Here is a 24,893-nt window from a genome sequence, read left to right on the forward strand (position 1 = left end):
TTCCCCCTCCCCTCTGTCTGTTTACCGACCGATTCTTCCTCGTCTTAAGGAGTCTTCCAGACTGTAGCAAAGGTCAGGAATAACGTGTCTTTTTTCGGTTTCTAAAGATCACATCGAATATGGACTCCGTGGGTCGCATCCAGATGCGCACTCGGCGCACCCTTCGGGGCCACCTGGCTAAGATCTATGCGATGCACTGGGGATATGATTCAAGGTGCGTACCTGGCCCTGCCCCGCTCTGCAGAGTCGTTGGTCACCACCAGACCTTGCCTCTTCTGTGTTCAGAAATAAACTCCGCATGAAATATTTGCAGAAAATCTACGCCTTAAATTTTCTAAAGTATGACTTTAAAACATAACTTTATAACTTTAAAAGTCAAGTAAATTTTCCTCTCACTACCACATGATCCAGGAAATACGATTAGAAAAGGACTCTTTTTTTCCCCTCTACAGTACAGGGTATTCAATTTTATTTATCCATGTGCCAAATGCAGTTTTGTTACATATCACCCTCGAGATTTCAGTTGCACTGTAGCACTGCATCACTGTCATCCTGTTGTTCATCGATTTGCTTGAGCGGGCACCAGTAACGTCTCCATTGTGAGACTTGTTGTTACTGTTTTTGGCATGTCAAATACGCTGCGGGGAGCTTGCCAAGCTCTGCTGTGTGGGTGGAATACTCTGGGTAGCTTGCCGATCTCTCTGAGAGGAACGGAAAAATCGAACCCGGGTCGGCCACATGCGAGGCAAATGCCCTACCTGCTGTGCTATCGCTCCAGCCCATATCAGTAGCTATAAGAACTAATTATCTTATTTTCCAGTGAGGAAGGGACCTGGTGACTGGTTCATCTTTTTTTTCATTGTACATAAGGTAGAAATTTCACTTAGATAGGAGTAGTAATAGTAATCACTCACTTACCCAAATAAAAAAAAGTTTTAATTTTTTTTAAACCAAATATATTTTTCTCAACTGCTTTTTCCCCACTTCTCACAAGCTACTGGAATTTTAATCATTCCTGAAACACCCACTTGTATTTTTCCACTTGTCATCATTGATCAGACATATCCTCAGAATATAGATTTTTTTCTGGCTTTAGCTTTAGCTCTCAAAATTCTATTTTTTAACAACAAATTATCTTTTATAAGGTATTACTTGATTAACACAATTCCCAGTTATTTGTTCCTGTCACTTTATAAGGCATTTATTTTATACCATGCCACTGACAGCTTTCACTCATGTATGTGTGTGTGTGTGAGAGTGTGTGTGTGTTCACCAGAGGGAGGGCAAGACTTACTACATTTGTTTAATTTTAAGTTTTAAATTTACTCACCATGAGATGCATAGTTACAAAGCTGTTCATAATCAGGTTTCAGTCATACAATGATCCAACACCCATCCCTCCACCATTAACTTATTTCTAATATCCACCACACCGTAAGGGCAAGACTTCTCACATTGTGCTATAACACTACCTTGAATTTAACTGACTCAATTGTTAATATTAGATGGAAAGGAAGATGCTTAGTAGGCTTATATTTGTTCCATATTGCCAGATTTAAGATATCAAATCCTAAACAAATCAACTGATATTTGTCAAAATCTTATGTAAGTACTAGATTGTTGTCATCATGTAAAAGTTGAATCATAGACACTTTTAGTAAAAAAATCTAAATTTTCCTTAGTTTTAAATTGAACATTTTTGGCATGCAAAGTAGATTTTGTTGGAAGCATTTCTTTGGTCTCCAATTTTTAGTAAAATATTGTACTTTTGTTTTCTGAACTACATCAGTGTTAATATGTAGTAAGATGTAACTAATTTAATTCACTTTTGTGTGTGTCCTTCTAGGCTGCTAGTCAGTGCTTCTCAAGATGGAAAATTAATTATTTGGGATAGCTATACAACAAATAAGGTAGAATCTCCTTAACTGTTTTTTTAGTTAACTTTATATTTTCCTTGATGTTCACCAATTCTCTTTATTTCCTCCCTTGCTTTGTTCAGTGTCACATTGAAGGAAACCTTTTTGAGCACTGGGATAGAAGTAAATCCTTAAATAACGTGATTTAAATGGCTCTCTTGGCATATCTTAATAAAAGTCTGAGTTGTAAGAAGAGCTCTTCTTACACATTGTAATCATGTATTATGGCTGTCGATTCAAACCAGGAGGTCTTTGGGTGTGCATCACTTGATTATTTTATTTTGTATTATGTTCACTTTCTTAAAGCATTGCGTTCTCTGTTTGACTTATTTTTCTTAGACTGATTTCGTTTTCCTAAGTGCGCTGCTCTGTTAATAGGCTTTTAGAGTGGGTGGCTGTGGCAGTGGTCGGGGAAGCAGTTCCTAACGTGCTGTGTTGCGTCCACAGATGCACGCTATTCCCTTGCGCTCCTCCTGGGTGATGACGTGTGCTTATGCGCCCTCTGGCAATTACGTGGCTTGTGGAGGCCTGGACAACATCTGCTCCATCTATAACCTGAAGACCCGAGAGGGAAACGTGAGAGTGAGCCGAGAGTTACCTGGTCACACGGGTGAGTCGCTCTGCGTATTCCCCCTTCTCTCCCCAGCCCGACTCCTGACGAATGAGCCCGGCCAAGACCGAGCAAGACAGTGCCCCGCTGGCCAGAAGGAGGAGTATTAATCAAGTGGCAACAGAACAGATATGACACCAGGGAGCACTGACTTTTCATCATCCGACAAATGATGGCTATGATTCTGTTTTCTTTAATGCAGAAGCAGGAAGGCGCTGCTTTGTTTTTGTGAAAAGGAAAGACGTATGGCCAGATTATCCGCAAGAATGAAAAATGCGAAGAGCAAAGCAAATGCAATTTTCTGCATTCTCTGTCACCACCTAACAATGTTGGTACTTGGTGCTTGTCTTACCGTCAGAAATCCGGACTCCGGATTTTTCATCAGGTGGTAGCACCTGGCTTCCTCTGCCAGTGAGCTGAGCTTGGCGGGACCCCGCTGGACGGCATTTGGTTGGCAGTGTTAATTCAAGACATATCGCCACTCCTCTGTTTTCTGCCTGTCTGAGTTCTTAGCAATATTATTTTTTGTTCATCTTTTTCTTCAGTTACGTGGGGAGGTACTTAAGCAGTGACCAGAAGGCCTCGAGGTCACTCCCGGGGAATCAACCAAGTGGGCTGGCCGTTTCCGTGCGGGGGCCCGGCCATGGGCTGGCACTTGCCTGGCAGTACTGAGGGCCAGCAGGGTCACCTCACTGTTGACCAGGCTTGCTTTTTCTAAACCAAATTTTTTTTTTTTTTTTTTGCTTTTTGGGTCACACCCGGCGATGCACAGGGGTTCCTCCTGGCTTTGCACTCCGAAATTACTCCTGGCAGTGCTCAGGGGACCATATGGGATGCTGGGAATCGAACCCGGGTCGGCCGTGTGCAAGGCAAATGCCCCACCCGCTGTGCTATCGCTCCAGTCCCTAAACCAAATCTTTATAATGACATTTTCCTGCCACGCCTGCCACATCTGTATTTTGAAACACTGTGGAAATTACTGGACATTCAAATGCCGCCCGTGGTTGGAAGATTTCTCTAAGGTTATTGTAATTTCTCACAATGCCTTTTAGTTATCTATTTTTGTTGTTGTTGTGTTGGGGTCCACCTAGTGATGGTCAGGGACTACTCCTGGCTATGTGTGCAGAGGTGATTCTCAGGGGCATTAGGGGGGTCATTTGCCAGGAATCAAACTGTGACATCCACACACTAAGCCTGCATTCAGCCCATGGAGCTGGTTTTGATTTTTGTATGTTTTGTTTTTGAGCCACACCTGGCTGCAGTAAGAGTAAGGACAGAATTACTCTTAGCTCGGTGCTCAGGGATCATTCCCGGCAAAACTCCAGGGACCACATGGGGTGCTGGGGATGAAACCTGGGTCAGATGCATGCAAGGCAAGAGTGCTATCACTCTGGCCGCTGAGCTGTTTCATCTCCCCAGCCCTTCCACAGTGTTGGCTTTCAGCCGCAAAGATACTTATTAACCACTCTAGGGCAGGATCCAGTAATTGGCATAAAGGAGAATCTTTCTGAGACAGAGGATGATCTTTCGGAAGCAGCTGTAATAGGCGTGGAGACGTCGTGTCCTACTGACCTTCAGGGTGCCAGCTCATTCTTAACCAGGAAGTTGGTTGATGGAATCTAGTCGCGGGACTGGGGAGATGGCTTAAGTGGCAGAGCAGAGGTCTGGAGCCCTGGCACCCAACACTGTCAGCCCTCGTGGCTGGACAGACAAAGGAAAATAGTAGAGCAGCGTGTGAGCACTTAAGACATAGAAATAGAGCGTATGCTAATGAGTGCTTACTGCCTGTGGATCATTTCAAAAGATTAATATGTTACCATTTCCCGCGGTGACCATTTCCTGTTCCCTTCTGCCTGCAGGCTACTTGTCCTGCTGTCGGTTTTTGGACGACAGTCAAATTGTGACGAGTTCAGGGGATACAACCTGGTAAGTTCGCTCCAGAGGAGCACTTACCTTTCGGGGGAGCAGGCCCGTGGGAGCGGAGGTCAGAGTGATCAGAGCGAGTCATTCATTGTGTTGGGCGTTTTCCCGCTCTAGTGCTCTGTGGGACATCGAAACCGCCCAGCAGACCACCACATTCACCGGGCACTCGGGTGACGTGATGAGCCTGTCCCTCAGCCCTGACATGCGGACTTTCGTCTCTGGTGCTTGCGACGCCTCCTCCAAACTATGGGATGTTCGAGACGGCATGTGTCGACAGTCTTTCACGGGCCACGTGTCCGACATCAACGCTGTCAGTGTAAGTGCCTGGCACTTCTCGGGAAGACTCACCGTGGCACTGCCAAGTGTGAGACTGGGGGAGATACAGCACAAAGGCCGTTGTGCGTGCTTTGCACGAGAGACCCAGGTTCCGACCCCCCGGCCCTTAGCCCTGCGTGCTCCCCTCAGCACCCCAGGAGCAATCCCTAAGCATGAAGGCAGGAATAGCCCCTACGTACAGCCGGCTGTCTCCAAACCAGTAAATAAGTCAGGGTGGAATTCGATAGCATTATTTTTTATTTGTGGGTCACACCCAGGGCTGCTCAGGAGTTACTCTTGGTTCTCCCCTCAGGGATCACTCCTGGTGGTACATGGGGGACTGTATGGGATGCCGGGGATCCAACCAGTGTTGGCCTCATGCAGGAGAAGCACCCTGCCGGCTGTCCTGTCTCTTCAGCCCCTCTATAGCATGATTTTTTTTTTGCTATTTTTTTTTGGGTCACGCCCAGCAATGCTCAGGGGTTACTCCTGGCTCTGCACTCAGGAATTACTCCTGGCAGTGCTTGGGGGACCATATGGGATGCTGGGAATCGAACCCGGGTCGGCTGCGTGCAAGGCAAACGCCTTACCCGCTGTGCTATCGCTCCGGCCCCCAGCATGATTTTTAACAATAAATTGTACCCAAGAATTTTTACAAATAATGTGCTCTTACATCTCCAAATATTATATGTGATTTTATCTCCAAATAATTAGGGGGACCATGATTGACAGAAATTATTTTCATTGTTTTTTTTTTTCCCCCGGCAGTAGGGGGGCACACCTGGTGATGCTGAGCATTTACTCCTGCTCTGCACTCAGAAATCACTCCTGGCAGTGCTCGGAGAGTCATATGGGATTCTGGGAATCGACCTGGGTTGGTTGTGGAAAGGCAAGTGCCCTACGTGCTGTACTATTTTTCCAACCCCTAATTAGGTTTCTTTTTCTTTTTTCTTTTCCCCTTTTGGGTCACATCCGGCGATGACAGGGGTTACTCCTGGCTTTTCACTCAGGAAACTACCCCTGGCAGTGCTTTGGGGACCATATGGGATGCTGGGAATTGAACCCGGGTCGGCTCCATGCAAGGCAAACGCCCTACCCACTGTATTATTGCTCCAGCCCCATAGTTAGTTAGGGGCTTTTTTTTTTTTTAAATGAAAATGTTTTTAGGTTTTCTTTTAACGGGATTATTGTGTGTGGGGGGTGGCTCCCAAGTGGTCCTCAGGGCTTAGTCCTAGCAACTGTCAGCCCATCCAGCAGTTCAGGGGCAAGGCCCGAAGTGACGGTGCTGCTCTGGTGCTGCAGTGTTGGGGACCACAGGGCCTTAGCACGGCACCGCAACACTCGGGAGAGCGCACAGCACTGGCATCGAGCCTCAGCTGCTCCGCAGGGGCCCGAACCCCGAGACTATCTCTCCAGCCCTGGGAAGGTTGGTTGATTTTTCTTTGTTTCTTTTTTTTTGCTGTTTGGGCCGTACCCAGCTGTGCTCAGGTCTTACTCCTGGTTCTGCACTCAGATCATTCTTGGTGGGCTCAGGGGTTCTTGGGACCATACGGGGTGCCAGGGACTGGAGCCGGGTCAGCCTTATGCAACAGGGTCCCCACTTGGATCAGAGGGGAACAACCCAGTCATAGCACAGTCAGACAAGGCAACCATTTAGCACTTTAGAACATTGCAGGGGCTGGAGCAATAGTGCAGCAGCAGTACCTCTCCCTCTCTCCCTCCGGCCCTCTGCCCACCTTCCTCCCTTCCTCCCTGCCCCCCCCTCTCTCTCTCGCTCTCTCTCTCTCTCTCTTTCTCTCTTTCTCTCTCTCTCTCTCTCTCTCTCTCTCACACACACACACACACACACACACACACACCTCTCTTCTCCTCTTCTCCCCTCCCCTCCCCTCTCCCCCCATTTCGGTCATTATGGTTTATGGTACAGGTACTGTAAGGTTGCCATGTATATCCCTTTACCCACTTTTAGCACTCGATTCTTTTCCAGAGTGATAATTTCCAACTGCCATTGTCATAGTGGTCCCTTCTCTTTCCTAGCTGCCCTCTCCCCCTTCCCTCCATTGTGATAAGTCCTCCTGGCCCTTATTTCTATTATTCATGGGTAATAGTCTCATACTGTGTGTTTTTAATTTTTTTATATCCCACAAATGAGTGCAATCCTTCTATGAATGACCTTAATTAAAAGCCGGGTCGTTGCAGATGCTAATTGTTAAGTGGAGCCGTGCTAGGTGGAGGGGGGTGTTGAGCAGGGGTCGATCCCCTATCACCAGTGTCTTTAGAAAGTGAGAAACAGCCACTGGCCAGGCGACGAGAGAGCAAAGTGGAGAGACCCAAAGAGGAGACTGCCTGTGAGCTGCCGTCACACTCTCCTTCGCTCTCGTCAGACGCCCTCTTGGTCTTAGACTCTCGGCACTCCGACTGTGCAACAGTAGATTCCTGTCCTCCGGGGGCTGGCGAGGTCGCCCAGCTGAACAGGTGCCACCTTGCCCCCCGGCTGACCTGGGTTCCATCCTGTGCACCCCAGATGGTGCCCGGAATCTGCCAGGAGGAATCCCTGCGTGTAGAGCCAGGAGTAAGCCCTGAGCACCTCCTGGTGTGGCACAAAAGAAATTTGTAGTTTAAACCCCGCTTCTTAAACTGTGAGCCAGTGCCCCACTCGTCGTTCACGGGATGTTTTAAGAATTTGAGAATAAATTTCAGTGCTGGGGTAGGAGTGCTCTCAAGGGCGCGGTGGGTTGGGGGTTGGAGGCCTCTCCTGGCAGTGTTTGGCCTGCTGGGTTGATAGCTCAGTACACGGGGCCCGAGGAAGTGGTGCTGCCCCAGCCCTGGGCCGCCAAACACCTGGGCCCCCTCCGGGGCTACTCCCCTGCTGCCCAGAGGACCAGGCTCCGCCACATGCAGGGCACGCACACCAACTCGCACGCCTGAAAGGAATTTCTTCACAGTTTGTTACCCGTGAATATTTGGTTAGTTTACCTCTAGTTCCAGGGTTGCAAAGACGTTTCTTAGGGGCAGAGTGTCATGGTTAGAAAGGTTTAAGTCTTGATCTAAACCATCAGTCTGTGGCACCTTTTATGGCTGCCACAGCAAACACTCCTCACGGGAGAGGGTTATCAGTTTTGTTTAATCTTCTCAAGAACTAGCTTTATTTAAATGGCTTTTCCCACTGATTCTTCGTCTGATAGTTATCCGTTCTTTCTTTTCCAGTTGCCTGGGATTTATTGATTTTCCTTTTAAGTTTCTTAAAAATTCTCTCTCTCTCTCTCTCTCTCTCTCTCTCTCTCTCTCCTCTCTCTCTCTCTCTCTCTCTCTCTCTCTCTCTCTCTCTCTCTCTCTCTCTGGTCTTGGGGCCACATCTGGTGGTGCTCAGGGATTACTGCTCATAGTCTTGGGGCACCATGTGGGGTGCCAGGGATCAAACTCGGGTCGACCACATGCCAGGCAAGCGCTCTGCCCACTATGCTGTCTGGCCTCTTTAAAAAAATTTTTTTAGTTTAATTCATCTAAATTTTCTCTTTGGTCTTTTTGCAGCCACACCTGGTAGTGCTCAGGGACTACTCTGGTTCTGTACTCAGGGGATAGGTGCTAAATGAACCAGAGCTAAGTCTCCTGCATGCCAGGCATATGCTAGCCCAGTGAGCTACCTCTCTGGCCCTTTAAAAAACTTGTTTTTAATTGGTGTAACGTGGTTACAGATGTGCTGATGCTTTCCGATCTTGGTGTGTTTAATCCGCTTAGGTCTGTCCTCACGCAGCAGTCAGCCTCTGCCCCTTGCGAGTGTGGTCCTCCTGGAATAAACACGTGTCACTCTTCTTTCTAGTTTTTCCCAAATGGCTATGCTTTTGCCACCGGCTCCGATGATGCCACTTGCCGCCTCTTTGATCTGCGTGCGGACCAGGAGTTGCTCATGTATTCTCATGACAATATCATCTGTGGCATCACGTCTGTGGCCTTCTCCAAAAGTGGGCGCCTCCTCTTAGCTGGTTACGACGACTTTAATTGTAACGTGTGGGACACGCTGAAAGGAGACCGTGCAGGTGAGTGAATCACTGTTCCTGTCCTGGTTTCATTAAAAATTTTTTTTTCTCATTTGAGTCACCGCGATGGACATGACTGTTCACATAAGGGTTCCGTGCAGCACACAGTGCACCCGCCACCAGAGTGCCCCACAAGAAACCTCAGCCTGTGGGCCAGTTCCCAGGCGCTGTGGCCTTTGGCCGTTCGAGAGTCACCACTGTACTCGCAGAAAGCAGTTCCTCTCAGTGTTTTCCAGGCCTTCCCGGGCACCCCAGAGCTGAGGGGAATTGGCCATATGGCGGGTCTCATTCACCTTCACTGTTGATCTTTATGTCCTTCCCGTCCCTCCAGCGTGCTGAGATTTCCTGCTCCGAAGAGCAACATCTGTTACTTTCAGATTGGGTCAATTTTGCTATCCAGAGGAATAGGAAATACAATGCAGTGTCTTTGCAAATGTCACAGGCCTGGTCCCCTCATCAGTGGACTCCAAAGATCTGCCCAGCTGTCCCCTCCCAAAAGCGTGTATGTCTCCATCACGCCAGTCTGGACGGGTTTAGAGTAAAATGATACTGAGGGATTAACAATTCTTCTTTAGACGCAAAATCATACCTCCACAGCCAAATCATTTGAAACAGCTTATGACCGTAACAGCGCGGCTCCCAACCACAGCTTGTTTCTGCTCCCCAGAAAGGGATTTCTGTGGCTTCCCTTGCCATAAAGAGCATGCAGGGAGGCTATTATTCAATTTTCAGAAGAACAAGGAGGTGTCAGCTGTTGTTTTCCTGTTGCCATGGACACTGAGGGTTTTCCGAGCGCTCTAGTCCTTCCCGTTCCACCTTCTCCCCGAGAGGAAACTCCTCAGCACATCCGTCTTGACATAGCTATGACCTTTGCAGTGTTGAGGCACACTCTCTGTTCTCCAGAGTTCCATTCTTTTTCCCAACAGACAGTCCTAGTTTGGGACCTTCCTTTTTGAAAGGTCTAAGAGTAGATCCGCTTCCATTCCTTTCTGCTGGGTGTTGGGCAGAATTTTCTCTGTCTGGAGATGGATACAGCCGGCATAGCTCTCCAGGGTCCTCCCAACTAATTTTTTTTTTCCGGTGCCCCCTATAGGTTTTTTTTTTTTTTCCGCATGTATCTGTTTAATTCTAAAACTCGCCAGTTGCTAACGTGACTGAATTTCGCCCCCAGGTGTTCTTGCTGGTCACGACAACCGCGTCAGCTGCTTAGGTGTAACTGATGACGGCATGGCTGTGGCCACAGGCTCGTGGGACAGTTTTCTGAGGATCTGGAATTAAATCATGTCGTGCGTAATTTCTATTCTCCATTGATATCTGGAGGAATCAGTGCTACAGCCTATAGCTGTGAAAAAAAAAATCCTACCTTCTATTTGCAAGTGAAGATTTTTCTATTGAGCCTATGATGAACAAAATGAAATTCCAGTAAACTTCAACACAAGATGAAAAACAACAAAAGGCGAAGCTGCTTGCTGAGATCAAAAGGATGGGGGTCTTTGAAGAGTTGAGTTTATTTAGATGGATGAATTTTTGTAGTCAGATTCCTTTCTTTTGAAAAATGTCCACATTATAGCAGCCTACCATGTTTTAATGCTTATTTGTGTGTGTATGTTTTTTTTTTTTAAAGAACTGCATTTAAAATTTTGTCTATGTAAGCCATGTCCTCTTTTTGAGTTTTGTAATGGAGAAGCCAAGCAGAGTCAGGGGTGGAAAGGATACGTGTTGCCTATATATGTAGGAAAGCCATTCCTCAATGTGATCCTGGGGGCTCATGATTAGATCGCCAAGAGACTCAGGTACTTCTGAGAGAAGTCATTTGAAACATTGTTAGGTTCTGGTGTGTCTTTTTTTCAGTTTATGTGAATGTTCATTTTCAGTCCTCTGAGGGAGAAGCAAATCTCAAGGCCAGGGATTAGGGATTTCACTGAAATTTTAGACATCTCTTAAAAGATCTGATGAATAATAGGTGGGTAGAGGCAACCCACTTCGATGTCTCTTGGCACTTTGAAGGCCTGGTTGTAAGATGATGCTCTGAGTAGCTCTGCATAGACGGATTTCCCTTCTGACTTCATTTCCTGGAATTGAGTCTGTAATGCATTCATTTCAGGAGTTTGGACATTTGGATTGTTCCTGTATCAGAAACTTCCATCCTAGTGTGCCCTATCTAGTAGGTTTCTAGATAGGAAATATAATCCCATGACATATTTTTGAAAGATGTGTAAAAGCTCATCCATCATCAACGAAGTCTGACTAGTTAGGATGTAATGGAGATGGCTTTATGAAAGTCTGGTGACATAACTTAAAATCTCAATGGGTAACTGTCTGCCTTCAAAATTTTCTAAACTAAAAAATAAAACTAAACATGTAGGCTTTTGCTCTTCTGTAACATTTCTTTCCTCAGCACAGAGTACTGATTTCCAAGTGGTTTTGCTTCAGAGAATTCCCAGACCTAAAAAGCCAAAAGGAAAACTCCAAGAAAATTGTGGAAGGAGTCAAAGGAAAATACTGAGCAGTGTGTCTGCTTGTCAGTGATATCTGTCTATTCCTAGAAGGGCCCCTGAATTGGAACGAAAGTCATTTGCTTCAGAGAAGCAAATCTAAAGACTTGGGTTTCCTCCTTGGATTTTCTCTTTCAAATACACGCGAATGATTGACAGGAAAAGATTGTTTGTCTTGCTTGATGGTGAAGTCATAGGTTATCCCCATATTATATAGAACTGCATTTGTTTCGTACAAAACACTGTCAGTTGCCATTGAAGTGGGTCTCTGTTAACTTTTGGTCACCTGTAACTCTAAACCTAAATACTCCTAAACTTCACCTGTAGATTTTCATTTTTATATTGTGAATGTGCTTGTGAGTTGTAATAATGAAATATCAGGTTTGTGTCAGATCAGTGGATAGTAAAAAAAAAAAAAAACTATACAAGAAGATTAAGATGTAGGACCAGAACAGAATATTGTCAAAGGATTGCATGAATGTATATTTATATGCATATATAAAATTTCCATTAGCTTTTTAGCTATTAATATTTGTGGTCTATTTATTTCATAAAGAGCAGCTCTTTGAGATAAGACAAGAATATTTTTCTGTGTTCTTGTGTTTTGCAGTGTCAGGAATTGAACCCAGGGCCTCAAACATGCAAAACAAATGCTGTGCCAATGAGCTACACCCCAGCCCCAAGAAAAGAACATGTTAAAGGACTGTGTTTATTTTCCCAAAAGTGAGGAGAGAAGGGTTTACCATGTACTCTATTCCAAAATTGAGTTCAAGGATCACTTGTATATGCAAAATATCCTTCTATAGGAAAAAAAGTACTCCCCTTTGAAAATTATTCCAGTAACAAGATACTTTAGTCAGAGAAACACAGGGACTATAGGAATTCTGTGGTCTTAAACTTGTTGAAAAAAACATTGTGAGGCTGGGAGTGTGTAACACGAACCTTGCATATGTGAGGCCCTGAATTTGATCTCTAGCACCACAGAAAGAGAAAAGTTTAGTATCAAGGTCTGTATATATAGTTTAAAAGCAATTCCCATACATATTATCAGGCAACTAAAACCTAGTCACTGTAGAGGCTAGTTGCATATGACCAAATGATGGCCTCATAACCATGTTAACTTTCTAAATCTATGCATTCTAGTGATTCTAGTTCCAATAGCTAAAACTTTTTGTTGAAGTTTGAGTTCAGCTACTTGTCTAATTCTGTGGCGCATAGTTTTTTGAAATCTGTGTAAGAGAATATAATTTGTAAAAACAATGTATAGTTTGAATCTGGGTTTTCTTTCAAGGCGTAGCAGTTTGATCAAATGTAGCTTCTAAGGAATTTGCATCAGAGCAGTTATTCGGTACCTGTTTTCTTTTTCATCTTTTTTTCGTTGAAGTTTAACGTGCTTCACTTGTTTTATTTATACTTTCACTTCATAAAGATTAGTTTATTGAGATCTGGCAAGAGTATTTTAAAGGCACACACTCTCGAGCTGTGTACAGGGGTTAAGACGCTTGCCTGGCATACACCTGGCCTACGTTCTATCTTTGGTACCACACATGGTCCCCCAAGCACTGCCAGGAAGGATCTCTGAGCACAAAGCCAGAAGCAAGCCCTGGGCACGGCCAGGTGTGGCCCAACAGGCACAGCCTCTTTTCTGTAAGAAAGTGATAGTGCTGGCTGTGTTGTTCGCCAAGTCATCCCCCATCCCTGAAGAAAGCAGTTCTTGTTCTGTTCTCCACAAGGTCTGTGCTGAGAACAGGGAGAACGGGCCTTTGTGCTGATGGACAGGCTTCATTTGAGGCAGTTGCACTATTGGTGGATCCAAGCACTGTCTCCAAGTCAGAAATTTTAGAACTGGGATGCCCTAGCTACACATACCATATGATGTTCCATCTTTATAGATGCACAGAGTTGGGCTTATTAATAGTTTAGACTCAGCTGAATTATAGCATGAGGATGATGGCGAACTTTCAGAGAAAAGGGATGTAGGTGCTTTTGGAATGTTACACAGTTGTAAAGCTAACCTGTTGATCTTCACCTCTTCAGGTGACAAAATGAGATTAAAATATACTTACCGTGCCATTATCACACACACAGGAAAATCAGTGCTTTACTTGCGAATGTTTCACATTATAAACAATTGAATCCTTGTGGCTTAATTGGTAATGTGCTTATACTTTGGGAAATGGTTTAATGTCTCAAATAGATCCCTTAAATAATCATGGTCTTTCTAGAATATGTAGAATGTGAATCAGACTTAAGAAAATTTTAAAATCTATTATGTTCAGTTTCTATTTTTTCAATTTGCCATTATGGAAAACAAACTTTAAACTATTTCACTCTTAGATTCAAACATGTTAGACCATCTTTCTTGTGAGAAAAGTGCACAGTGAATACAGCTGGAATTTTAAGTTACACTAACTGTGAAATATGTGTCATACACTCCATTGTGAGTTTCCTGAAGTTGTGCTAGATTTTACAATATTGATTACAATGGGTACTCCTCAGTGATTGGCAGTTGAATGTGTAAGCTAGCTTTCTGTGTTTAAAAAAGTAATGATTGTTGGTACACTTTATATTTTTGCATATTTGTTTGCATGTTGATAAAATTTCCTTTTGCTTCCTGAAATTCAATGACTAATTCTATAAAAGTTAAAGTGCAACATTATGAAAAAGAAGTTTCAACTGGTGTTAGTGCCCAAAAATCTTAAATTTTTTTTTAATAACTAGAATTTCAGTGATATACTTGGTAAATACTTCAAGCCTTTTCTCTTATACAATGGTGCTCTATCCTACTGTCTCTTTTCAAAGAAGCATCTGAACACTTGTATTTTGCATATTGTATCCAAAGGCATCCACATCTCAGTGGGTAGTGGGTCAAGTGGACATTTTACTTCACCTAAAATAATTTTTACACATTTGTGGCAAACTAAGTCTGTAGAAGGACAATAGACAAGGTGAACCTCCTAGATTAAAGCTCTTAAAGAAGCTTTAAACTAAACTATGGACTTATACCATGGCTTAACAGTATTCTTGGATCTTTCTTGCAGTGAATCATCCCTTTATTTGTACAGTAGCTGTGAAATGTTGCTGTGGATTGGTATACTAATCAATAAAGTGCATTTAACCAGATTTATGCAGTATGGGGTTTTATTGCTTGTTTGGGCTTGGGGGCCACATCCAGCAGTGCTCACAGCTTAGTTACTCCTGACTCTGGAGCTCTGATCATATGGGGTGCCAGGGATTGACCTGGGTCTGCCGTGTGCAAGGTGCTGTATCTCTTCAGCCCCTCGTGCTGTTTTAAGTCAGTCTGTAGAATTCCTGCTGTTGTGCTGATGTGGGCTGAGCACAGGCTGACTGGTGTTTGCTGGGGGTGGCATGTCAGTGTGCAGCGCTTGTTGCATGAAATTTCCTTTTCGTGGTGCCATGATGGAATCCAGGGCTTCACATACAGTAGTGCTCTACCACAGAGCTATCGCCCCAGCCCCACCATGTTTAAATATAATTACAGAAAGAAATCCAAAGCCCAATATTTCACGCTCAGCCCTAATTTACATAGACGGGTAACTGTTTTCTTCGTAGTGACTGGGCTGCTAAAAGCAAGAGACTGGAGTGCTAAGACTTTAGCACTTTAGCACGAAAAGTTGCTTGTGGCTGGAATGATAGTTCAGCCGTTAGGGCACTTGCCTCGTACAACAATCAACTAGGTGTTGATCCCGGGCACTCCATGTGGCCCCCGAGCCCCACCAGGAGTGATCCCTGAGAACAGCCAGGTGTAGCACACCACACAAAATAAGGTGCTAACTTCCTGTGAAAAATATGACCTGTCATGAAAATGCAAAATTAAGGCGTTCTTCTGAAGCTCCCTAGGTTTTTTCTTTTCCCTTCCTTTTGTTGCAGTTGTTTTGATGACTGGAGTTACTCATATGCTTGGCTGCGGGAGGGGGTTGTTCTCTGGAGGTGCTGTGCACCCATCTGGTGTCAGCAATAAATCACTCTACTTGGTCGGGCACGCTAAGCAAGAGTTAACAGAAGCTCTACCCAGGTATTCTATGCCTGTCATAAAAAGTGAAGAATGAAAGATTACAGTTTTCCAAATGCCAACATAGCTGCACGTACGTACAGTGCTTCGGGCCTGGGACAGAACCACGGATGGGATTCACGGCCCCAAGCTTGCATGGCGGGTGCTTTTTCAGTCACCGAGCTCTGATTTAGTCATCCAGGCTCTGATTTAGTTTCTTATGTTAATTTTAAAATAACCACACACACTGCTTATAGTCTGAAAACATACTGTTGTCATTTTATCACCACAACCTTAAAGATTACAAATAAGGGAATCACAATTAAATCTACTTCCGAAAAATGTGGGCACTCCAGATGGAGCAAGCCTGGCCACGGTGCTCCTGGAGAGCACTGCTGGGCAGGGGGCTCCCAGTGCACATGGCCCCCCGACCCCTGGCACCCAACATGGCCCCGTGAGCCCCGCCAGGAGAAAGCCTTGAGCATTGACAGGTGTGGCCCCCAAAACACCACAACCAAAAACAAAAATAAGAACAAGCCTGGCCGTGAGTTGCTGATTCTTGAAGCTGGATGATGATGGGTTATGAGGTTTCTTTCTGCGCTCTGCTTTTATGGTTTTGGGGGGAAGGGGAAAGAGGGTTTTTTTTTTTTACTGTTTTCCATAATAGTTTTCATTTATGCAAGATGCATAACAGAATGGGCTGAAACAGAGGGTATTAGGTATTCCTGGATGTGGCGTATCTGCAAACTACACACCGACTATGGAGAAACCTCTTGATGTAACCCAACCCCACGCCCTCTGCCATGGTGTTCCCTGACACCTGATGCTGTGACTAACTTTGAAACTTTCAACACTGGGATGGGATGTGCCTCAGATCATAGAACATGTACCATGTATGTATGTCCCAGACCCCGGGTTTGATCTCTAGTACCCCATATGTTCCCTGAGCAACACAATTCAGGGAACATGGGGCACTAAGTATTATGTGACACCCCCCTACAACAGTAATTACACTCTGGACACTGCCAGGCACATGAGTTTAGCACAACCGAAGAGTCTATCCAAGGTATCAACCATAAACAGTTGAGAATGAAAGATTAAAATTCACCAAATGCCAGTATAAATGCTACATTTATCAACTATCAGGCAAATGAGTTTTATTTTCACCTTGCAAGCTTGTGTACTTATAAAAGCTGTACTCTTGTAAAAAGTTAAAAATTATACAAAGTTTATAAATAATCCTGCAAACATTATAGTAAACAACTGAGGACCTGTGCTGTAATCTGTAAGTGTGTAAGTTGTAAGTCACATTTATAAATCAGATTTGATGGGCTCGGTGCATACGTCTTCCGCTTCAAGGCTGCCTACTTCAGGGTTCCATTTCCAACAGTCACACATTTTCAAACCTGGCCTACTACTTTCATCACATACACTCGTGATGGAAAACTCTACTGGAACCATGATTCCAGTTGTTGCAAATTTGAGCACACCTCCTGGTCACCCAGAGGGGCTGCTGGAGACTTCCACGCCCCACAGTAGGGCTGGGATAATTCCCAAGAAACGGCATTTCTAGTTAGTTCACAACTGATACTGTTAATCCAGGAACAAATCTTTGAGAACCACTACAAAGCTCCTATGCTCATACTAGGAACCAGGTAATATAAAAATCACTATGCTGTTTCAAAAGTTCAAAACTTTAAGATCCAAACTTTGTAACCAAACAAGCAAAGTCAGTATTATCAGTTTTTCAGGCTTCAGCTGTTACCTAATTGCACTTGCTGTCTTGTGCCATTTCTTCTTGTTGTTATACCTCAACAATGAAAGCTATAAACCAATATTCACCTGGATTTGAATATTGTTTTGTATTTTATTTGCATAAAAATATTATTGAAAGGCTTCAATACTTTGTTATTTTTTCCTTCAAGTATCTTAAAAAACAGTGTTGCACCTGCTTTTGTGAAGTCTAAGCAGCATCTAGGAGCCTTAAAGGCACAGAAAAACTACTGAGTATTAAAAGAAGAAATGACCTTTAATTTTATCTCCACAGAGAAAATGCGCAAACTACATTTAGTCCAAATCCTGTGTCACCTAGGATTGGAGATTTCTAAAAGTACCTAGGTGATCTTGATATGGCATCCTCAGAACTATATATTGCACAGCAAGGCCCAAGAATGTCTTTCTTGTAAGTTTCCACAGAAATTTTGATTAGTGTCATACACAGAAGCAAATACAATACTTGAACCTGCACAAATACCCTATTCAGGTAAAAAACTAATTATTTACCATGCTCTGGCAAATTCATACACTGAAGTAAAAACACATCCTGGCAGATAATCCAGCAGTGTCCTTAGAAAATGCCTCTGGAAAAACTGCATCCGGGCATGGCTGCAACCACCCAAATCCAGGTCTCTCTTTCTCTTGGGCCTTTTTTTTTTTTTTTTTTAAAAAAAAAAACCACTTCAAACCTAACTCGTAAAACTGAGAATGCATTTCCTTACTGGAATCCTATCAAAGCGAAAAATGTCTTTAGAACCGGACCAGGAAACCAGAACCACATATTCTCCAACTATAATAATGAACCTTTCTACTTTCCACTGTTGTACATCAATTTTAATGAACATAACAACAGCATATTCATTAGTGGTTTACATACCTGCCAGACTGGCAAAAGTGATTGTAACTTGCATAAATAATACACTCAAAGAACATTCCCTAATCCTCCGTGGTTAGATCAATGCAGCTTATAAAAACAAGAAAGTGACTATTCTCATTAAAGTAGGCATTAAAAATTAGTTTTGAGAAAGAAGATGAAAGGAACATTCTCTAACTCCTGGATGCCAGGAAGCAGAGTTTTTCAGAGTCAAAAATTAAAGAGAGCCCTATTTAAGAGCAAGGCCCCACCCCTCAGGGGTCACGCAGTTGGTTCTGTTGCTTTTAACCAATTCATTTTAATAAACCAGCAAACAACTAGCCTTTACCCCAAATTAAAACTAAAGAGACACCATAACACTCTTCGGAAAGCCAAACACCCTGAGATACAGATCATTACCAGAATCTACACAAGGACTTGCTATTTAAGTATAGTATAATTCATATTTAAAGTCATTTCATAAAAATAACAACTAATCCAATCTTCCAACTTCTGTTTCCTCCTATGACGATCACCAAAAGCAATCTCTTGTTAAGATTCTCCTTCTCTGCCTGAACGTAGAAACTGCTTAGTAAAATTCTCCAACTGATTTTCAAGTTGAACAGCTTTATTCCTATAAATTAAAAAACAAAAAACACCAAATTATTATAAAGATCACGAAAAAATTAAAATTACTGGCTAGCTGCTGCAATATTTATCTGAACTAAGATTCAACTCCTATCAACTTTTAAAAGAATAATTACTGTGTTACTGTTACTATAATGTAACAGACTCCCATGCCCAGATTTGTATTGGGATAAAAGACAACAGTTTTAAATAAGAATAAAAAAGTGCAGGGCCAGAGGAAGAGTACAGCAGTTAAGGTATTTGCCTTACACCCACCCTACCTGGGTTTGATTCCCAGGTACCCCATATGGTCCCCAGAGTCCACCAGGAGTGATCCTTGAGTGCAGAACCAGGAGTAAGCCCTGGGCACAATCAGGTTGGCCCCAAAACCAATAGTAGTAGTAGTAGTAGTAGTAATAATAACAATAACAAAATAGTAGTGTTAGTAATGAAAAGCACAAGGGCATGGGCAGAATGGCTCTAGGGTAACTTTGGTAGTGTGTAACATAACTAGGTAATTCTGAACACCAAGTCCATAAATGTTAACACCACTGAAAACACTACTTAACTAGTCAGAACAGCTTACACAAGAGATAAACATCCTAAGTACAGTCATAAATGCCTTTAAGTACTAAGTACAGAATTTTGTGTTCAGGTTTTACATATACACAAAGTAGGTGGCAGATATCAAAGGACCATGGGCTGTGTGCCTGTGCGCGCCCACACACACAGAAACACACAGACACACGCAGACACACACACACCTGACACTGCTCAAGGCTTACTCTTGGCTCAACTTAGGAAAACATATATGGTGCTGAGAACAAAACCCAGGCTGGCAACATGCAAAGCAAACATCCTACACGCTGTACTATTAGCTCTATCTCCCCCCCAAAATTTTTATTTTCTTTTTTTGCTTTTTGAGTCACACCCAGCGATGCACAGGAGTTACTCCTGGCTCTGCACTCAGGAATTACCCCTGGGGGTGCTCAGGGGACCATATGGGATGCTGGGAATTGAACTCGGGTCAGCTGCGTGCAAGGCAAACGCCCTACCCGCTGTGCTATCACTCCAGCCCCGCAAAAATATTTTTAAATACTAGAAACAGCATTTGCCTTACAAGTGGCCAATTCCAGTTTGATCCCTGGCACTATTGGGGCCCATTCCAGAGCACAATCTGGCATGGCCCCAAACACCAAGAACAAATATTAAAATAAGAAATATATTTTGTGTGAAGAGAAAGTGGAACTGAAGCTGACAGAAAAACACAGATTTGTATTTCCCACTCTACAATTATAATAGGGCATAAACACTATGCTCTTTTTCTCGGCCTTGTACTGCTAAGTACACAGGCTTGAGGCTACGTACAATGTACATATATCAGCAGAAACACCATCTGCACTCCTATGTTCACTTCAGCGCTATTCACCAAACAACTTGAGTGCCCAAGAACAGATGAACGGATAAAGAAACTATGGCACATCTACACAATGGAATACTATGCAGCTGTTAGGAAAAATGAAGTCACTAAATTTGCCTAAATGGATGGCCATGGATAATATCATTCTGAGTGAAATGAGTCAGAAGGAAAGGGACAGATATAGAATGACTGCTTTTATTTGTGGTATATAAAATATACATATACATATACATATACATATACATATACATATACATATACATATACATATACATATACATGTAGAAGAATAAGATCCATGACCAAGGTAAGCAGAGGTTAGGAGGACTGGTCAATGGTTGGAACTAACCACAAGTGTGTGTGTGGCTGAGAGTAGGTAAGATAGAGAAGAGACCGGTATGACGATAATAGCCGGGAACGATCGATCACACTGGACAAGATCTGAGGGTTAAAAATAGGTAAGGGATAGTCTTGATAACCTTTTGGTATCAATATTGAAAACCATAATGCAGCAAGAGAGAGGGAGGGAGGGAGTAAAGAGGGAGGGACGGAGGGAAGGAGAGGGGGGAGAGAGAGAGGGAGGGAGGAAAGGAGGGAGGGAAGGAGGGAGGGAGGGAGGGAGGAAAGGAGGGAGGGAGAGGGGAGAGAGAGGGAAGGAGGGAGGGACTGAGGGAGGGATGGAGAGAGGAAGGGAGGGGGGAGGAGGAGAAGGAGGGAGGGGGAGAGAGAGGCAGAGAGAGAGACAGAGAGAGAAAGAGAGGAAAAGCACCCACCCAGGAAGAGGTAGGCAGGGGGTGGGAAGTGGTGGGGAGTGGGGCTGAGGGGAAGGAGCCTGGGACACCGGTGCTGGGTGGAGGGAGGGTGTTAGAACACTGTATGAGTGAAATCCAATCATGAATGACTTTGTAATGCCCTACCATAAATTAAAAATAAATAAATTTTTAAAAATAATCTAAATGTGTACATGGAGGCTAGAGAAACAGCACCACACTGAAGGCCTGTGCCTTCCATGGAGCCCACTCCATCGGGGCACTGTCTCTGGCCCCCTACCGCTGCCAGGAGCAGTGCCTGGACAGTATAGTCCACCACGTACGTAGGAACTTTTCTGCTTATTTTTTTCAGGCAACTTCCCCAGAGCAAAAAATTAAGTTGAATTTAATGAATGGCTAAACCTAATGTAATTATAATGGAGGTCCTAGATATTATAGTACTGTTATTTTAAACTTCTTGTTAGAGAAAAATGAATTTACAGATAAAAAATATTTTTTCATTAACCAACTCAGTCCTGCCCAAGTCAGATGTTATTAAGTGCTAAAAATCAATTTCTATAACAGTAATCAACATAGACTAGTGTCCTGGAAACTACTTCTAATAAGAAAACTACTTAAAACCTTACTACTAAATGTCAAAATAAAAATCTATTAGAAGAGGGCCAGTAATGTGGCTCAGCGGTTGAGCCCATGCTGTGCCCAGGCAAAGCCCTGGGTTCAACCACTGGCAACACTGACGTCCTCAGTCATGCGGACTGAGCGCTCTCTCCAGAACTACAGCAGCAGCACAAATTATTACCCTCTGATTGCCCAACTTGGCAAATCCAAATGACGTACGTTAAAAAATAATCTGCAGGACTTCGTTTTCAGTGCCAGGGATCAAACCCTGGTCCTCACACATGCAAGACAAAAGCTCTCTACCACTGTTACATTTGTCGGTGATTTAAGTTGAAATAGGAGCATGAAATTCACGTGGGTGTTTGTGTAAGTGAGGGGAGACTGGGATCTAAACAACAGGAAGTGATCTTCCCCAGAGATTTTGAAGGAAAGGTAAAAGAAAGTGACTGCTGAGTCAGAGAGAGAGTGGAGTGGCCAGTGTTTGCCTTACACACAGTCAGCCCACATTTGATTCCAGGTATCCCAAACAGTCCTAGAGCCACACCAGGAGTGATCCCTAAGCAGAGCTCGGAGTAAGCCCTGAGCATAACTGGGTGATCCAAAAAACAAAACAAAACAAAACTGCCAAGACGTAATACCTTTTGGTGATACTTCTGGTCTTGACCCCCAAGGCGAACTTAGTACCTCAAAATTCCCATGATACATCATATTAAACCAGAACACTACATTTTATTAGGGTATCTTAATTTACTTTTGCTGCTTCAAATTTAAGAACTTAACACTATGCAACAGTCCTCATGGGAACAAAAGTTAGGGGTCTTGGCTATTTAAAACTGAAAAGTCATAATCTATCCCTGAAAAGGAACTTTAATCAAGTTTAAAAGAGATTAAGTTTAGATCTTAGAAGTGCCTTTTAATTAGAATCTTCTTGCTGAAATTAACTTCCACTAAACTTGTGTGGAATTAAATATGGGAAATTATAACTTAACTCAAACATAAAGAGTTCTAATACTATTTACTAGTGATATTACAAAATTGTATTTTGGTAAGAAGACCCACAAATGATGACATAATAGAGGGAAAAAGATCAATACCTTAAGAGCTTTGAATTGTTCTGTATTTTCTCCAACTGATCTATTTCTTTGGATAATCTAGCAATTTCTTCTTCCAAATGTCTTTGCGTAATATCAACTTGTTGGCACAGGCGAGCAAAAGTAGTTGCCATTTCCCTTAAAATAAAAAACAGTATTATATCCACATTAGTACTGAAATGTTCTCATGTTTCTGAATATATCCTTTGTCATTGCCCTGCTATCTTGGTTTGCACAGTTTCTCTGCTGACATCTTATTATTCTCCCTGTTCAGATCTCAAAAAGAATTTTAACTGATTAATTATCCTTCTTATTTAAACTTGCTTTATGAGTTTTATAAATTAATCACTTCTACCCTTTTATAATATGTACATATTACCCCTTCTTATAAATTGCAGTTGTCTTGCGTTGGGAGAACTAAGATTCAGCTCTCTGTAGGGGTAGGAGTGATGAGAGGACAGCAGGTAGGGCACCTGTCGTACATATGGCTGAGCTGGGTTCGACTCTTGGCACCCTACGTGGTCCCTGAAGCCTGTCAGGAGCAGTACCTGAGCACAGAATCAGGAGCCAGCCCTGAACACCATCAGGTGTGGCCCAGGCCAAACTCACCAACCATCACCCAAAAAAATAATAAATAAAATTCAGCTCTCAATAGCATACAAATACAGCATATTATTTACCCACTTAACTGGAGTACCATATATTTTGTATTTGTCTGTCTTGGTGATATTAAAGATCAAGCCCAATTCTGATCAAGATGCTTGACCAAGAAGTTCCATATTATTTTTATAGAATCAATGAAATAAATAAATCACAGTCACTGTCACCCTGTTGCTTATCGATCTGCTCGAGCGGGCACTAGTAACATCTCTCTCCATTGTGGAACTTGTTGTTACTGTTTTTGGCATATTGAAATAAATAAATACATTAAAAAACTCAATGGGACATAATAAAATTCTCTTCTGCTCTAAAAGTGTAGTCTTCAAACATATATATATATATACATATGACTATAACTGAAAAATAATTTTCTCCACAATCAAGCATTTTGAGCCCATTTTGGGGGATACTGTTTTATATCTTTTTTTTTAATTTTACTGATTACAGAGTATGTTCGTTCACATTATAATGATTCTTTAAGTTGTACTCCTGTGTATTTTCTGTATATATGCCTGACATCCAGAAAACTCTTATTTATTTTTAGGTTTTGGGGTCACCCCCGGTGGTGCTCAGGGGCTACTCCTGGCTCTGTGCTCAGGCATCACTCCTGGTGAGCTTGGGGAGCCATATGGGATGCCAGGGACTGAACCCGGGTCAGCCACATGCAAGCCAAATGCCCTACCCACTGGCTGATCTATCACTCCGGCCCCACAGAAAGCTATCTTTTTCTTTTTTAACATTTTATTTGTTTTGTCTTTTGGACCCCTCCCAGTGCCGCTCCTGGGTCCTCCTGGCTCTGCATTCAGGAATTACTCCCGGTGATGAGTGAGGTGGCCAGCCAGGCTACATGCAAGGTAAACATCCTACCTACAGTCCTACTGCTCCAGCCCTAGAAAGCTCTCTTTTAAAACCAAAAATAAATCCTTCAACTTACTGTTGTACTTGATGGCTGCAGTTTGCACTTGTGAAGCTAACAATCATCTGCAGTTTTTCAGTTGCATAGTTGACAAATTGTTGCTTAAAGGCTCTCTCTTTGGCTCGGGTGGTCCAAGTCAGCCTTTCATAAAGATACAAAGCTCCATACATACTTAATGAAACAGATATGAGTTTCCAGCCTACAGTTTTCCAAATCTGAAAGACAGATTCAGAGCTACATTATAGAGAAAAACAGTGTTTTGTAAATCATTTTATAACTGGACAGACATTTGGTAAGCTTGATATGTCAAAATGTGATTTTAATTTTTTTAGGTCAAAGGTTCAAAGTAAATTTATACTTCAAAATGCAGAAAAATTTTAAAAATATATTCTTATATGATCTACTAAAAAGTAATCTTTTAAAGCTTCTAGGAAAATTTTGACATTAAAAGAAGATCAGAAGGGACCTGAACCTTGCTTGTTATTCCAAAAAAACAATGCAAACTTATATGACAATTATATCTCAATTAAGTAATTCAGGGGGCTGGACAGATTTCCTGAGTGCAGAACCAGGAGTAACCCCTGAGCATCACTGGGTATGTACCAAAAGCAAAACAAAACAAAACAAAAATAAAGCGCTTCAAAAACTTAAGACTATTTAAAAGTGTTACCTTGCTACTTTTGACCTATAACTTTTTGTCATTTTACCAAAACTAAATTAAGAGTATATCTCCTTGAAATTCTGTGATACTGAACATCAATTTCAAAAAGGAGAAAAGAAATACACCAGCCATTTTTTTTAAAGTTCAAAAACATAATTTAAAGTTGTATTAGGCTGTGAGCAACAGAAAACAA

General features: G+C 42.9%; 2 protein-coding genes across 3 annotated transcripts in view; one reads left to right on the forward strand and one right to left on the reverse strand.

Moving 5' to 3' along the window:
* The window catches only part of GNB4 (G protein subunit beta 4), a 54,571-nt gene extending 40,152 nt beyond the window's left edge, over positions 1-14,419 (forward strand). The window contains exons 4-10 of the mRNA XM_055129428.1: positions 108-214; positions 1,847-1,910; positions 2,364-2,526; positions 4,386-4,452; positions 4,564-4,765; positions 8,585-8,801; positions 9,973-14,419. Coding sequence (XP_054985403.1) covers positions 108-214; positions 1,847-1,910; positions 2,364-2,526; positions 4,386-4,452; positions 4,564-4,765; positions 8,585-8,801; positions 9,973-10,079 — 927 coding nt within the window. The 3' untranslated portion in view covers positions 10,080-14,419. The remainder of the gene's footprint in view (positions 1-107; positions 215-1,846; positions 1,911-2,363; positions 2,527-4,385; positions 4,453-4,563; positions 4,766-8,584; positions 8,802-9,972) is intronic.
* A 1,148-nt stretch (positions 14,420-15,567) lies between these two features.
* Positions 15,568-24,893, reverse strand: part of MFN1 (mitofusin 1) — a 45,046-nt gene continuing 35,720 nt past the window's right edge. For both annotated transcript variants that reach the window (XM_055129425.1, XM_055129426.1), the window contains exons 16-18: positions 24,058-24,254; positions 22,467-22,601; positions 15,568-18,571 (exon numbers count right to left, since the gene is read on the reverse strand). In XM_055129425.1, the coding sequence (XP_054985400.1) occupies positions 18,490-18,571; positions 22,467-22,601; positions 24,058-24,254 (414 nt within the window). In that variant the 3' untranslated portion in view covers positions 15,568-18,489. The remainder of the gene's footprint in view (positions 18,572-22,466; positions 22,602-24,057; positions 24,255-24,893) is intronic.

This window comes from Sorex araneus, chromosome 2 (assembly GCF_027595985.1).
Source record: "Sorex araneus isolate mSorAra2 chromosome 2, mSorAra2.pri, whole genome shotgun sequence".
NCBI lineage: Eukaryota > Metazoa > Chordata > Mammalia > Eulipotyphla > Soricidae > Sorex > Sorex araneus.